The sequence below is a fragment of the Chelonia mydas genome, chromosome 2 (genome assembly GCF_015237465.2).
Source record: "Chelonia mydas isolate rCheMyd1 chromosome 2, rCheMyd1.pri.v2, whole genome shotgun sequence".
In the NCBI taxonomy this organism is placed as follows: Eukaryota; Metazoa; Chordata; order Testudines; family Cheloniidae; genus Chelonia; species Chelonia mydas.
In genome coordinates, this window is record NC_057850.1 from 47217517 (window position 1) to 47231939 (window position 14423).

At 41.9% G+C, this 14423-nt stretch overlaps 1 protein-coding gene across 1 annotated transcript in view; it reads left to right on the forward strand.

Moving 5' to 3' along the window:
- CNGB3 (cyclic nucleotide gated channel subunit beta 3) overlaps window positions 1-14423 on the forward strand; it is a 118353-nt gene that overhangs the window by 2396 nt on the left and 101534 nt on the right. The window contains exon 2 of the mRNA XM_043539389.1: window positions 2928-3003. Coding sequence (XP_043395324.1) covers window positions 2928-3003 — 76 coding nt within the window. The remainder of the gene's footprint in view (window positions 1-2927; window positions 3004-14423) is intronic.

Below are 14423 nucleotides of genomic sequence, written 5' to 3' on the forward strand. Positions count from 1 at the left end.
ATATCACTTTTCATATAAGAAACTGAGTGTGACCAGCTCATTTCTTCATAATCTGGCATATTACAACTGGCACATCTGTTCTTAGTATAAATACATTTTTTCTATCTACACACTTAAATGGCCCCTCCTTCAACAAGACACACCATGTGCATCTTCCTCTGTTCCCCAAAAGTCCAGCCATAAAAAGAGCACAGTCTCTTTCACTGTTTGATACAAAGGCCCATCTCTGGACACAGTTTATTCATTTACACACACAATAGTATGTACAACCAAAAGATACAGAAGTCTTCCATTCCTCTGTCCAGGAACATCACTTCCAGGTCACCCACCCATGAGACAACCAGCACTCAATTCCCAATTCCTTTCCGACCTTGTTCCAGGGACCTTCCACGTGCCAAGCCACCCATCTGAGAGTGCCCAGTCTCATGACTCTTCTGCTCAAAACACAGTCCAATGACTCAGCCCTTTTCAGCCACCCTGCATGGACTCACTAGTTTAGGAAGGTCAGCTAGCTCAACCCTCTGTTGGCCTCCTAGCCTGCCCTTTTCAGCTATCCTGCACTGGCTCCCTAGCTCTGGAAGGTCAGCAGGCCAGTCCTTCCACCAGCCGTCAATTCCTCCCTCTTCCCGGGGTGGGCCTGCAAAGTTTTCTGCTCTCTATAGACTGTCTCTCCCCAGCAGCTCTCAGCTGCCATTTTCCTTGTTCTTCCAATCTATGTGCTCAGCCAACTAACTCTCCAGATCTGTCTTCTCTCAGGCCCAGATCCTCTTTTAAGCCTAACTGGGAGGCAGCTGATGAGTCACAAGTGAACTGGACCCCACTGCCTCTTAAAGGGCCAGTGTCATCCTGTGACGCAGCCCTTACCACCAGTGACCCAAAATTACTCTATACACACAGCCAGTTCTACACACATGCCAAGTATCTTCTGATGTGTCCACACTTCTGCCTAGTACTATCCACAACCTGGACCTCCAACTCCACCTGGAAGGATGCATTGAGTGATCCAGGTTGCAAGCTGATAGATGAATCAAAGACCAAAGCATATTGTACATGCAAACTCTATAAAGGAACACCATGTAAAAGGTAAAAGAAGATGGAATGTGGGAATAATATTTGTGTTACATTTTACATCTTCAGAGCATTGCACAAGTATTAACTAACATGACTGTATTCAGGGCTCTCATGAGCAAAAGCCTGAAAGAGAGCAAACAACCTGTACAGCAAAAGACTGTATAGCTAAACTTAGGAACTGAGAAGCAAACAAAATATTCCCAGGTTCTGCTATACACCCACACTACTCTGAGAATGCACAGATTCTCTAGGATTGCAATTGTACGTGTTTGTTTGTTTGTTTCCCAAGGTCTCAGAATCAAACTCCTCTGATCAAAGTTAGGGAAGAACAAACAGTCTGAGTAAAATAAGAACCAATCCAACCTTTCATCGAAAACTCAAGATAAACCCAAAATTAATGTAAAAAGTTAACTTTTTCAAAACAAAAGCTTTTCATTTTCATATGCCCTGTGGTGCCTAGTTTTTTGCTCCCCTCTCTTAACTCCCTCCTCCCAAAAAAAGCCCAAACCCTTACCTATAGCCGTTCTAAATTTTATTCTCTTATTTGTCCAAATTTAGTATTTTTTGATGGTCAAGTAAAAGATCAGTAATTTTTTCATCATCAGTCACTGTGATAAATAGTGAACAAGTCAGCTTTGTGCCTGGGATGGTAAGCATTTGTGATGTCTTGCAAGGAAATTTAAATGATTCATATTTTAAAAATGGATGAGGGCAGGAATCATTGGGTAGCCACCAACTTTCCTTACCACAGGAGACTAGCCCAACATAGTTAATGAAGATACTTCCTGTTAACTGAATAATAACTGTCCTTGGACAAACACTTCAGTGTTAAATATATTTATCCCAGGATACAATCTATTTCATATGGTCCCTGTCACCAAAATATCTGACAGGTTTCAGAGTAGCAGCCATGTTAGTCTGTATCCGCAAAAAGAACAGGAGTACTTGTGGCACCTTAGAGACTAACAAATTTGTTAGAGCATAATAAATATGCTCTAATAAATAAAGAAATTTATGCTCTAATAAATTGGTTAGTCTCAAAGGTGCCACAAGTACTCCTGTTCTTTTTGCGGATACAGACTAACATGGCTGCTACTCTGAAACCTGTCAGATATTTTGGTGACAGGGACCATATGAAATAGATTGTACTACGTTCTTTTTGCAAAATATCTGAATGCCTCACAGTCTTTAATGTATTTATCCTCACAACACCTCCGTGAAGTAGGGAAGTACTAGTATCCCCATTTTGCAGATGGGAAACTGAGGCACAGACAGACTGTGGACAGTCTACACTTGTGCTCGAAGGTGTAATTTCTGATTGAGCTTTGTGCTATAAACAGAAGTGCAGCTGCATAAGCAGTCCCAAATACACACCTATAGTTTCAGATGGGATAGTACTTGGGGTGGTTAGCCCCACCCCCACCACATCTATATTTATCATGTTAGATTGATTAGAACACATCTCCTCTAGCTGAAATTCACCCCTAACAATTTTAGTGCAGACATACCCTAACTGACTTGCTAAAGTTCAGCTAAGAAGTCTGTAGTAGAGTACTGAATTGAATCTGGGTCTCCCTAGTCCTACAGTAGGGCCATAACCACTTGACTATTCTCTGTATATATAATATATACCTTCAAGTATGCATATAAATATATATTCTAGTATTTGGGTGGGCTGTGTGTGTGTAATACAGATATATACCTATGCATACATCAACAGTGAAAAGAAATGTTATAGGAGTAAAGATTGTTGAAAGAGACAAATGCAGTTAAGTAATGAATTTTCACACTTTTTTATGCCTGAACCATATTTTTTCCTGAAATACATCTTAAATACTTCTGTTTGCTTCCTTAAGGGTGAAAATAAAAACAAAAATGAGGCACAGAAAGGCGAGACTGCTAATACTGCACAACCGGAACCAAAGCAACAAGGTCAGTAACAGTCCATTTACTTGCACCAGAACTGTACCTGAGCAATATTCAGATAGTATAGAGCAGCAGACAACGTGCATTTGAGTATCAAAGTTCCTTTGAAAAATCGAGTGTTTTCCCCACAGGGTGCCCACTACTGCCAGGTGCTGATCTCCTCCTATGAGGGGTTAAGCCTCTTCAATTCCCATTGACCTCAAACTGGCAACAATCCATTACAAAATTCTATTCTTTATTGACACTGTCCTCTCTCTTTCCTTTCCTTTTATCTCACTGGCCTTTCAGATTTTGGCAGCTATTCCTCCTCTCCAATCCCCTTGTGTTCTTAGCCCCCCTTTTCTTCCTTTATGCCCCATCTTTAGATGATCTCCTCTATTCATATGGATTTAATAAACACCTCTACAGTGATGATTCACATCAAACCTCATCACTCCAGATCTCTCTCCTTGGCTTCACCCTCATTCCTTTAATGCACAATGTAGCTTCATTTTAAAGCATTTGTGTTTCTCAACTTGAGAAGGTCTGCATATCCCTTAAATGTGCTTATGGTCATGTTTCATTTAAAAACTAATCTAATGGCACAGTGGGTAGATATCCTTTCCCGTTCTGAATTCAAATCATGTGTTGAGCACACACAAAAATCAAGTTAGTGGTGTGCATAGTGGATATTTATCCATATCACAGGCCCACCTCACAGTCTGGTATTATTGGCAGACTCTACTCAAAAGATGTCCAGGACTGGAAGGTAGGATCATAAAGCCAGAAAGGATTGAGGAGCACTGGAAGAACAGAGTATGGAACCATGCACAATCCCTATTTGCATTTTGTGTAATTTTAAACAGTGTTACTAATTCCTTCTTTTCATGACAATTTTTTTTAATTTGAAGGAAAAAATAATCGAGTCATTCCATGCTCTCATTCTGCTCTGAAATAGCTGTAGAGCTAAGCCATGAATTAATAAACAAAATCTGACATACATTGACTGTAGCAGTAAGCAACAATTGAAAAACAAAATCTAACATGTTATGTGGCTCTTCAGCAACATAAAATCACAGATGCTATCCCATGAAAAAATGAAATATTGATCCAGGCAAATGCCTCTTTTGCCATCCAAAAGCTGATCTTATTTTTGCAGATGAGTTTAATGCAAGGCCTATTCATTACAGTACTGAGCTACCATTTCCCTGTCAAAAATAAATAAAGGGATAGCATAGAAGGGAACGACCACATAAAATACATTCTATCCATGTTGCTATAGCTCAGCAGTGCAACTATAACTTCATCCAATGAGTTCACATTCTGCTGCTCCTTTTCCCCCCCCTCTCCCCTCCCATAGTTCTGGAGGATGCTTAAGGACAAATTTTCAGCCAGCCTCAAGCCACATTTTAGTTTTGCAAATGTATGTTTTTACCCCAGACAGGTACTCTAGTTGTGCAATCTTTGATATGTACAGCAAATAGGGATTTTGTGTGTGTCATGAACTCGTGACTGTACACAGATAGAAAACCTGGGCAAATCAATACCACAAGCATATGCCCCTACCACGTAAGGTAAAGGAGTAGCTCCATTATCTGTAAGTAGTAGACTGCTATAAGACCTGATCCAATGCCCACTGAAGTCAATGGAAAGGCTCCTATTAACTCTAACCGGATTTGGGATAGGTCCATAGTCACTGGGAACAGCTGCTGGAAGCATGTAATGACAAGATAGTTGCTTGGCACTTTACAGTTGTCCGTACTGAATATTTAGATACTCATGGGGAGTTATGAGCACCATGATAGGGCCAGGGTACACCCAGCTCAACAGATCTAAAAGTTAAAGGTTAAGCAGAGAATCTGGGATTTCTGATTTGTACACAGGATTTCTGGTACAATCAAAATAAAATAGACAAGCAAAGCCTCTGGCCACATTCCTTTCATGCAACTGAACAGTCTTTAAACACAAATTTGACTGGGCTCTGGAGACTCAGCATTGCTGCAGGCGAGTCACATGGACCTCTCCTGCATCTATTGGCACATCCTCCTGAAGCCAGGACCAGCCACCATCTCCTCCCAGCCTCCTGGTGCCTTCTGCGGTAGCGCAGTGTTCCAGCACAGCTGGGTACTCGGCAGGGTACATATTTATAACCTTTTTCATTAGTACTTGGCTACTCACTTCACTCAATAACACCTGGTATATTCAGCTTCCTTGTTGACTATCCATTACCATACCCTAATCCCTTTGGTTATCTTCTATATAACTCACTTGATCTGTAATTAATTCTCAGTATTTTTGATCCATAACCAATTCTCTTCCTATTTGACTCGCTTTGTAATTAATTCTCTGCATAATTGATCTGCTCCATAACTGATTCATTCCTTAACTGATTCCCTACATCTGTTTATCTGCTTAACTGATTCCAAATCACCTAATTGCAGGTTCTCTGCATTATTGATTCATATTGCTGTTGCTTTGCATATTTACTGCCTGCCATAACTGATTGACCATACTGCGGCTTCACTGGTTCTTTGAACTATTGTTCAGTAGCACCTTTGATTGTTTCACAGGATAATTGATGACTAGTCTCTACCCACTGGTCATTCTCTCCACTCAGATTCTGTTTCAGTTTCTTCCCTCCTCCCATGCTTCTTCTCCATGTCCCCCACAAAACTATCTCCAATTCTGTATCCCTCTCACTCACCTTCTCCCTCTCTTCTTCCAGTGACCTCTGCCCCAGCCTTGTTCCTACCTCCATCTCTACTCTTCTCCTTCAACACCTTAATCCTGCTGAACCTTCCTCCCCTCTCACCTCCATACCCATTTCCAACCTCTGACCTTCCCTCCTTCTCCTCCCATTGGAATGCCCATTCCATAGCTTAAAACATTAGCTCCAACCATGACTTCTTAAAACTGGAAGGGACCTTATGGGTCTATTATGGGTCATCAAGTCCAGTCCCCTGCTATTGTAGGCTACCCCATCATATAATCCCATTAATAAATGTAGTCTCCATATTAAAACTAGTTAGATTGTTTGCCTCCACTACTCCTATTGCCAGGCTGTTCCAGAATCTCACTCTTCTGATGGCTAGGAACAGGGCTGTCTCTAAACCAAATGGCACCCCAGGTGAGAAGCGTCTTTGGGACTCCCGTGGCCCCATTTGGTAAACTTTTGAATATCTTATTTGTATTGCATTTGTCCTTTATTAGTCACTACTTGCACTCTTCAAGTCTTAAAACACAAGAACCCTTTCACAATTACACAGTAAAACAAGATTCACAATATTGCAGCTGGGCTTTCACTTCCCTTCACTTTGTTCTGACATCTCATTGACTGACTGGTGACACCCTGCTTCTTACATGCCAGTGAGGGCATGGCTGACAACATTCTAGGAGGTTCAAGGAAAATGTAGTTCTCTGAAAGTCTGGATGGTTCCATGAAATTCTACAAAGGTCCAGAACATTCTGGGAGATTAGTGAAAAATGAATCCACATATGGGATTCCTGAAACATTTTACTTCAGACATTGTATTTTCCCTTTTGTCACTAACAACAAAAACAGCACCCCAAACCCAGCACTGCAGTCAATCGCCTGGGTGACCTGCCCCTAAATCCAGCCCTGGCTAGGAACCTTCTAATTTCCAGCCTAAATTTATTCGTGGCCAGTTCTTTGTGCCAACATTGTTCTTTAGCTTAAATAGCTCTTCTCCCTCCCTGGTCTTTACTCCCCTCTGATGTATTCACAGAGAGCAGCATATCCCCTCTTATGCTTTATTTTGCTAGGCTAAACATGCCAAGTTATTTTAGTATCCTCTTGTAAGATGGACTCTTCCATTCCCCTGATCATCCTAGTAGCTCTTCTCTGTACCTGTTCCAGTGTGAATTTATCTTTCTTGAACATGGGTGACTAGAATTGTACATAGTATTCCAGATGAGATCTTACCCTATATAGTGGCGTTACTACTTCCCTATCTCTACTGGAAATACCTTGCCTGATATCTCACCTGATACCTATGCAATTCTAAGCGAGGTTCTTTTATGGATGTATTACATTGGTGGCTTATAGTCATCCTGTGATCAACTAATGCATGCAGTCTTTATCCTCCTCTGTTGTTTCCTGCTGATGAGCCCCATACTTATGGGAAAAAAATTTTGTTACATGTGCATGACCTTACACATTTCTACTACTACTGTCCTGTTGATCATGTACTTCTTCCTGTGTAATATTCCAGTTCTCCTCTGTATTGACGATGCTTCCATTGATGAAACTTCATGTCATCAGCAAATTTCATTAATACACTCCTTCATTTTGTGCCAAGGTCATTAAAGAAAATTTAAAATAAGATCCAGTCCATGAGGAAATCCACTTCAACCTGATAATTCTCCTCCCAGCACCAAGTGATGCCATCTCCCCTTTAGCTAGCTCCTTACCCACCTTACAATTCTTGTACTAATCCCCATCTTCTCCAGTTTAACTAATGATTTCCCATGTGGTACTGTGTTAAATGCTTTACTGAAGTCCAGAATGATTAGATGTATTGCATTTCCTCTGTCTAAAAACAACAGTTCTTATAAAAAAAAATCAGGTTAGTCTTATTTACCTTTGATAAACCCAATACCATCATCTCTTGCTCCTTCTATCTCCTGGCACTCACTAAAACTTGGATCCCTATCTCTAACACTGTCTTCCCAGCTGTTGTTCATTGAGTACCTCTTACACATGCCCACCCCAAATAGTCACTAAAGGAAAACCATGGAGGCATTGGGATTCTCCTTTCCCTCTCTTTCCCTCACTTCTCCATTTTTGAACAACACTCCACCCAGTTCCTGTCTTCTCCCCACCCCATGCTGTTATCCACCATCCACCTGATTCTGCCCTCTCAACTTTCTTTGATTTTGACTCATGACGCTCCATACTGCACTCATCACAATCTTCCACCTTCATCTTTGGTGACCTCAGCTTCCATGATGACATTCCACCTACCCATTAGCCTTTGCCTTCAGCTGTTGCCTCCTTACTTGTCCTTCAGCCTTGGATCAATTCTCCCATTCATCAAAGTGACCACTCACTTGCTCTTTTCTTCACTGAGAACTGCTCCCTTCTATCTTTATATTGCTGAGTTCTCAGACTCTGACCATCACCTTGTCTCCAGCATCACTCCATCTCCTTCTCCCCACCCTTCCAGCCAGTCCATCTAGGTCTGTGGTTTCTCAGCTATGCTCATTCTCCTCTTCCCTGCTCTGCACACCATCCTTTTACTACTTTCTCCAAAATAAAGATCCATTCTCCTATCTATGAACCTTACTGCCACCATAGTAATTTGTTTTCCGAGCAACAAGCGATTAGTTTCAAAAGAGAATCTTGCTTTTCACAAAGCACTTACACTTCCCTGAAAGGGAAGAACAACTAGTGTTTGCACAGAAAGGATTTACCCTTTGTTTTAGTCAGACTTTCTGCTCACAAATCCCAGCATAAAATTTTAAAAAGCACCTAAGTGACTTAGATGCTTTTGAAAATGGGACTTATGTTCCTAAGTCACCTAAGAGCTTACATCCCATTAGCATCCAATGGGACTTGGCTCTGAAGTGACTTAGACATTTTTGACAATGGACTAATTCATTTGGGCGCATCCGAAAAATGCATCCCCAAAGAATATCGAAGTCCAAGAGTTTAAAAAATATGGCTGATGTTCTAAGGAATACTTAGCAAGTATAGGCAAAAAGAAAAGGAGTACTTGTGACACCTTAGAGACTAACAAATTTATTTGCGCATAAGCTTTCGTGAGCTACAGCTCACTTCATCGGATGCTACTCTGAAACTTAGCAAGTATAGTATTTTAGTGCTAATGTGATACAGCTCAGCGAACGAGATCTCAGAGCCTTTGAAATATCATTCTAATTCCTGATCCTCTTTTCCTTTACACTCTTCACTGAATTTTTCCAGCCGTTAAAATGCAGCCTTTTGGTCCCATAAAATGTATGTTTTATCATTAAAGATTACCTGGAGCTTGACTATGTTTAATCTACTTGCTTTCACTCCTGCTGCTATGAAATGTTGTTTAATGTCTTTCTTCTTTTTCACCTCAGTGGCAAGCTAAATGCTAAGAAAATAAACCTTCTCTCTTCAGAGTAGATTCCTGTTTTTGTGTGTGTACATTATGGAACCAGACTTGATTTTTAATTGGAACATTGCTCTGAGCAGTGATAGCTGCTAAGGATGAAGATTGAATTTGTATCTTCATTTAAGACTGTCTGATTTGCTGATTGTTCCACTTCAGCACATTAATTTCTCTACCTGCCTTCTTCACTTAGATTATTTGTTCAAACATTCATAGAATCAAAGTTCCTCTCCAGGGAAGTCATACAAGTGTGTAGGTTACCATACAGAGAAAGGATTCTTTCAGAATGTTTCTAATAGCTAGCTCCCTCTTCCTCAAACTTACAGGGGTCATAAAACTATCTAGATACTCTTAGTATCAATATTATCTAAACATCTACCAAGAATTTATGGATTTATCCTCACATGACCCAAGTGAGGTACGTAAACTGAGACACAAAGCAATCAAGTGACCTGCCTAAGATCACACAGGAAGTCCATGGCAAAGAAGGAAATTGAACTCAGATCTCCTGAGTCCCACTCTAGTACCTAACCACAAGATCACGCTTCCTCCCTCTCTGCTATGAACCTGCTCTATATGTCATATACCAGGGCAAGATTTTTAAAATCTTATTTAGGCATAATATGCTGCAGTTAGCACAAAGTGGGAATACTAAACATTCTGTCTTTGAGTGTTCTGAACTATACTTCAAAGGAAATGTTGTTATTTAGAAAGCAGTTTGCCCAATCTGCCGATACTCAGCCTCCGGCAGCTAGGCTCTGATAATGCAATTTAGTTTCCACTTCAAACTGTCCTTTTCAAGTGTTACCATGCATAGTTAAGTTGGCCAACATTTTAATCTTTCTAGGAACTAAAAACCGATTTATCCTTTGCTATCAGGTATAAATCTACACTAGTTTTCCAGGCAACCATTAAAACTATGTTTTATTCAACAAAGAAGGAACTATTCAAAATATCTTTGCATCTTATTTTGTATGGGGCTTTTTCCCTGTTACTCATTCTCTTCTGTGTTTCCCTCAATTGTTGAGAGACGGTTCAGTCCAATTAGATTTCTTATACTGAGGGTTTGGAAGAGAATAAATGTTCCTAAGTAAAAACTGCCAACATTAATGTTAGTAATAAAGTTTAGAAGTTTGGTACTTGCAGACTTCATGAGTTTAGTATATTTAGTAAGATGTCATTCAGGATGAAGCGATTTCTTAAGCATAAGGATAAAGTTGATTAAAAATGCTCAATTAAGAAAAAATGTCTGTAGCGGTATGATGGCAAAACACATTTTTGTACATTTATAATGAACATGGAGCACCTACTCTACTTGTTTTTTGTGATGCAGCTTTTTTTCCCCCCACCAAAGAAAAAAAATATGAGCAGGCACGTTGACATTTTAGAATTAGCCAGTTAAATGTAACATACAGCTGATTCAAAATGAAATGTCGCACTATGATCATATGGGTCTAAACTGTGCAACTGTGTTCTTTCACACAAGGCCCAGGAATAACTCTAAATCAGGCAGAGTTGATCCTATGAGTGTCCACACCTCCCTTGGAATCCACCATTCCAAAGGGTGGGAGAAAGGACGAGGAAAGTCTTAGCTCCAATCTTGCCTGTACTGTGCAGTGGAACTGGCTGGGCATACATGGGGAAGAGGTTGCACCATTCTAGAGTATGGGGCCTTCTGAGTACTGGGAACCTCCAAGAGGGACTGTGCTTCCTGACGCAGAATCCATCCATCCCAGGGATGTGCCTAACTGACCCAATCTGACTTCCATTCTAACGCCCTGCTTTTAGTCACATAATTGTCTCAAAAACATTACCCGTCAGGCTGAAGTTTCTCAGAATTACTATTTATTATTTGTGTTGCAGTGGTGCCCAAAAGCCCCCAATCAGGATTGAGGCCTCACTGTGCTAGGTGCTGTACAAAAAGATAGGAAGACAGTCCATGCTCTGAAGAGCTTACAGTCTAATTGGACTTTTTTTTAAAGTAGAAAAAAAATCAGCTATTCCTTAGTTATCTGACTGCAAAGGTAGGAGAAGCATTTTTTGCCTATTTAAAAAAAATCCAGACGCTTTGGCCCAGACCCTCAAAGGCATTCACATGCCTGTCTGCCCCTGCCCACCATTGTAGGCATCACTGACATTTTCAGAACTAGCTGCTACCCACAATGGTAGGTGCCTAAACTTCTGCCGGTCAGCATTTGCACGGCCACCGAAGCTTTGATTCTGTCCTACTGCTAATGAGCCTGAGCTCGAGCCCCAGCCTCCCTGAAGTGAGATTCTCAAACCAGGCAGCAGAACGCTTATCTCCCCAGCCAGGCTCAATCCTGTAGCCATGTTCTGAGCACCCTAACACCTGATACACATCCAGGATAGGTCCATCAATGGCTATTTACCAAGATGATCAGGGATGCAACCCCATGCTCTGTGTGTCCCTAGCCTCTGTTTGCCCGAAGCTGGGAGTGGATGACAGGGGATCACTCAATGATTGCCTGTTCTGTTCATTTCCTCTGAAGCACTTGGCATTGGCCACTGTCGGAAGCCAGGATACGGACTAGATGGACCATTAGTCTGACCCAGTATGGCTGTTCTTAGGTACCCATCAGATCCTGTGGCAGGAGGGCTGGGAGCAGGCGGAGGGGGCAACACCACACCAGCACAAAATACAGCCTGGGGCACAGAGAAACATTAGGTGAGCAAGAGAGAGGTACTGAGCATGAGCCTGTTTCAGCTGCTAGGACATAGGCTGTCTAAGTGGCTGATCTGGCTTATGTGCCTAACTCCACAAGAAGGTTCATAGCTGAGAATCCTGAGTGGGATCAAAGTGGGAGGGAGGCAGTGCCTATCTCTTACTCATCAGCCAGGCATACCAGGTCAGCTGCTTAGCACCTAAACCCCTGATCTCGCCACCCTCTCCTCATCATTTCACTCCTGGCTAGCTTAGGCCGCCCACTGCTTAACTTGCTGGCTTCCGAGGATCCTTTGCTTAGGGACTTAACTCTCCCCATGCATGGTATAGGGAACCTGAGCACCCAGCTTTGGGTTGAGGATTCCACTAGGCAGCTGGGTGCCTCAAGGATAGGCACTGAAAGGCTGAGAGGAGCCACACCTCAGCACCTTTGCAAATGAGGACCTTTTTTCCTACTTATAACTCAAATTCCTGGTGTTTCTACCTCCTCCTGTGCTCTGGGGATGAAGTGAGCATGATAATATTCATGGCCAGCTGGGCCCAGCCCCTACTCTTCCCCCTCTTCCTGCTACCCTCAGAGCACCCAGTTAGTGCAAAGATTTTTAGGGCCGGTGGCCCAAGATCCTATTCAACCTGCTCCCATTGCCTGGGACCAGGCCTTCAAGTGAGACAACTATGTCCCCCTCAGGGGCAGTACCATTTGATGGCGCACTCCCCATTTGCCAGGCATTGTCTGTATTTAGGAGTGAATACCTAAGAAAAGAGGGGAAGTGGTTGTCATAGCAATTATTCCCCTTACAATATGGTGCCCAAAGAGTTTGCCTATGTCTGAAACCACCTCTGAGAACAGGACTTAGACCAGAACACTGAGCGGGACTTATTATTGATAGTATTATAGTAGTGCCTGAGAGCACTAAAGAGGAACAGGGCCCTAGTGTGGTATGTACCGTGCAGAGATAACAATAGTCCTTAGCTGAAAAGTTTAAACTAAAGACAAAGCGTTGCCAACTTTTAATTTTATGACTAGTCTCACAATATTTTGTACTTCTATTTAAGCCCCAGCTCCTGGAGTCAGGTCATTATGTGAGATTTTAGCTTTCATTTAAAAAAAAAAACCCTACATTTTTAGCCCTTTTGGTTGCAGAGGGAAAAAAACCTGGAAAATGTGAATCCTGAAAGCTCATAAAACAGAAAGCAAATAAAAAGAACCTAAAATGTATCATTTTTAAAACTCACGATTTTTAAGACATGATTTTTGAACCCTGGTGTTTGGCAATATTGCAAAGGTGACCCAAAAAAAAAAATCAAAGGGAAGGGAAAGGCTGACAAAGTAGACATTCCTTTGCTTTCCAAAGCAGTGAAATGTAGAGTCAGATAAAAAATGTTTTAGGAAAATGTATGAAAGAGGAGCAAGGTAGTATCAAACAAGCTTATCATACTACACGTATGGGGGGAGATCTTTTGGCTGTTCTAGCTGGTTCCTGCAGCAGTTGGTCAGCATCATCTCCACTGGAGGAGTAAAAATCGGGGAAGAGAATAAATAAATGCCATTATCATCATGGAATCTGCAGCTGCACTTTGGCCAAATGCTTACTAATAAGACCACTTCCTATGTGCGTAGCAAATACCAGGTGGCCCTGTGTCAGGGAGCCTTGCTCAGCTTATTTAACACAGATTGGAAGTTAATAATTATTTCCCTTAGATCAAAGCAGTCAGTAAGTTATCTAGGAGACCTAAATTCAAGAATATATTGCAATTATTGGTCTGTCATGTAAACTTCTTGGCTACATTCCACCTTTTTTCTAGTTATCTCTATGAAGCTGTTTGGTTTTTTTGTTTGGAAGGAGGTTGGGAGGAGTTATACTCAAGTATTGGGGTGAACAATAAATATTTTCCTTTATAATTTTTTGTCTGAATTTGTTATTCATGAGAAGAGTCAGTCTGCGAGCCCTGGAGACCACTCGCCACAGAATAGGTAGAGGCAGACCAAGCTTCCCCACAAAGCCCCTTTACCATATGGCTCATGCCTGACCTAACGACACCATTGCTAGGTATGAGAGGTTTAAAAAGCAGCAATAGTTTCTTTCCAGCGTGAAGGAAAAATCTGCATATTTTAAGGGCCAAATTTTGTGCTCAGTTAAACGAGTAACTTCATGGAAGTCAATGGGATTACACTGGTGTGAATGGGGAGAGAATTTGGCTCCATGTGTGCCTATTTATTTAGCTAGGAGAAGATGATGCAGGATCATTAACCATGAAATCAATGAAATACATGCTCCAGAACATGGTTGAAGGCAGAGGCCACAACTTTATTAAACTAATCAACCAGAGAGGAAGCACTCCCCGACCTACGAGGCCAGGCCACTCCAGTGCAGGCTTGACCTGGGCATCACCACCCTGGGTCATACAAACCAGAGGGTGGGTATGCGGGCAATGCCCTCTCTCTGCTCCCAGGCCTGCCCTGGGACCATGGCAGAAAGCCAGACTCCTAATCCATGCCAGAGGTAGAAAAAGCACCATGCTATGCTAGCCACTGAGGCATACTCCCGCATTGCGTAATATAGGGCTCAGGGCCTATGCAGCTCAGAGAACTTATATCAGACCCTTTCTAAACACCCTTACCCTCTGGAACCTGCCACGGTTCC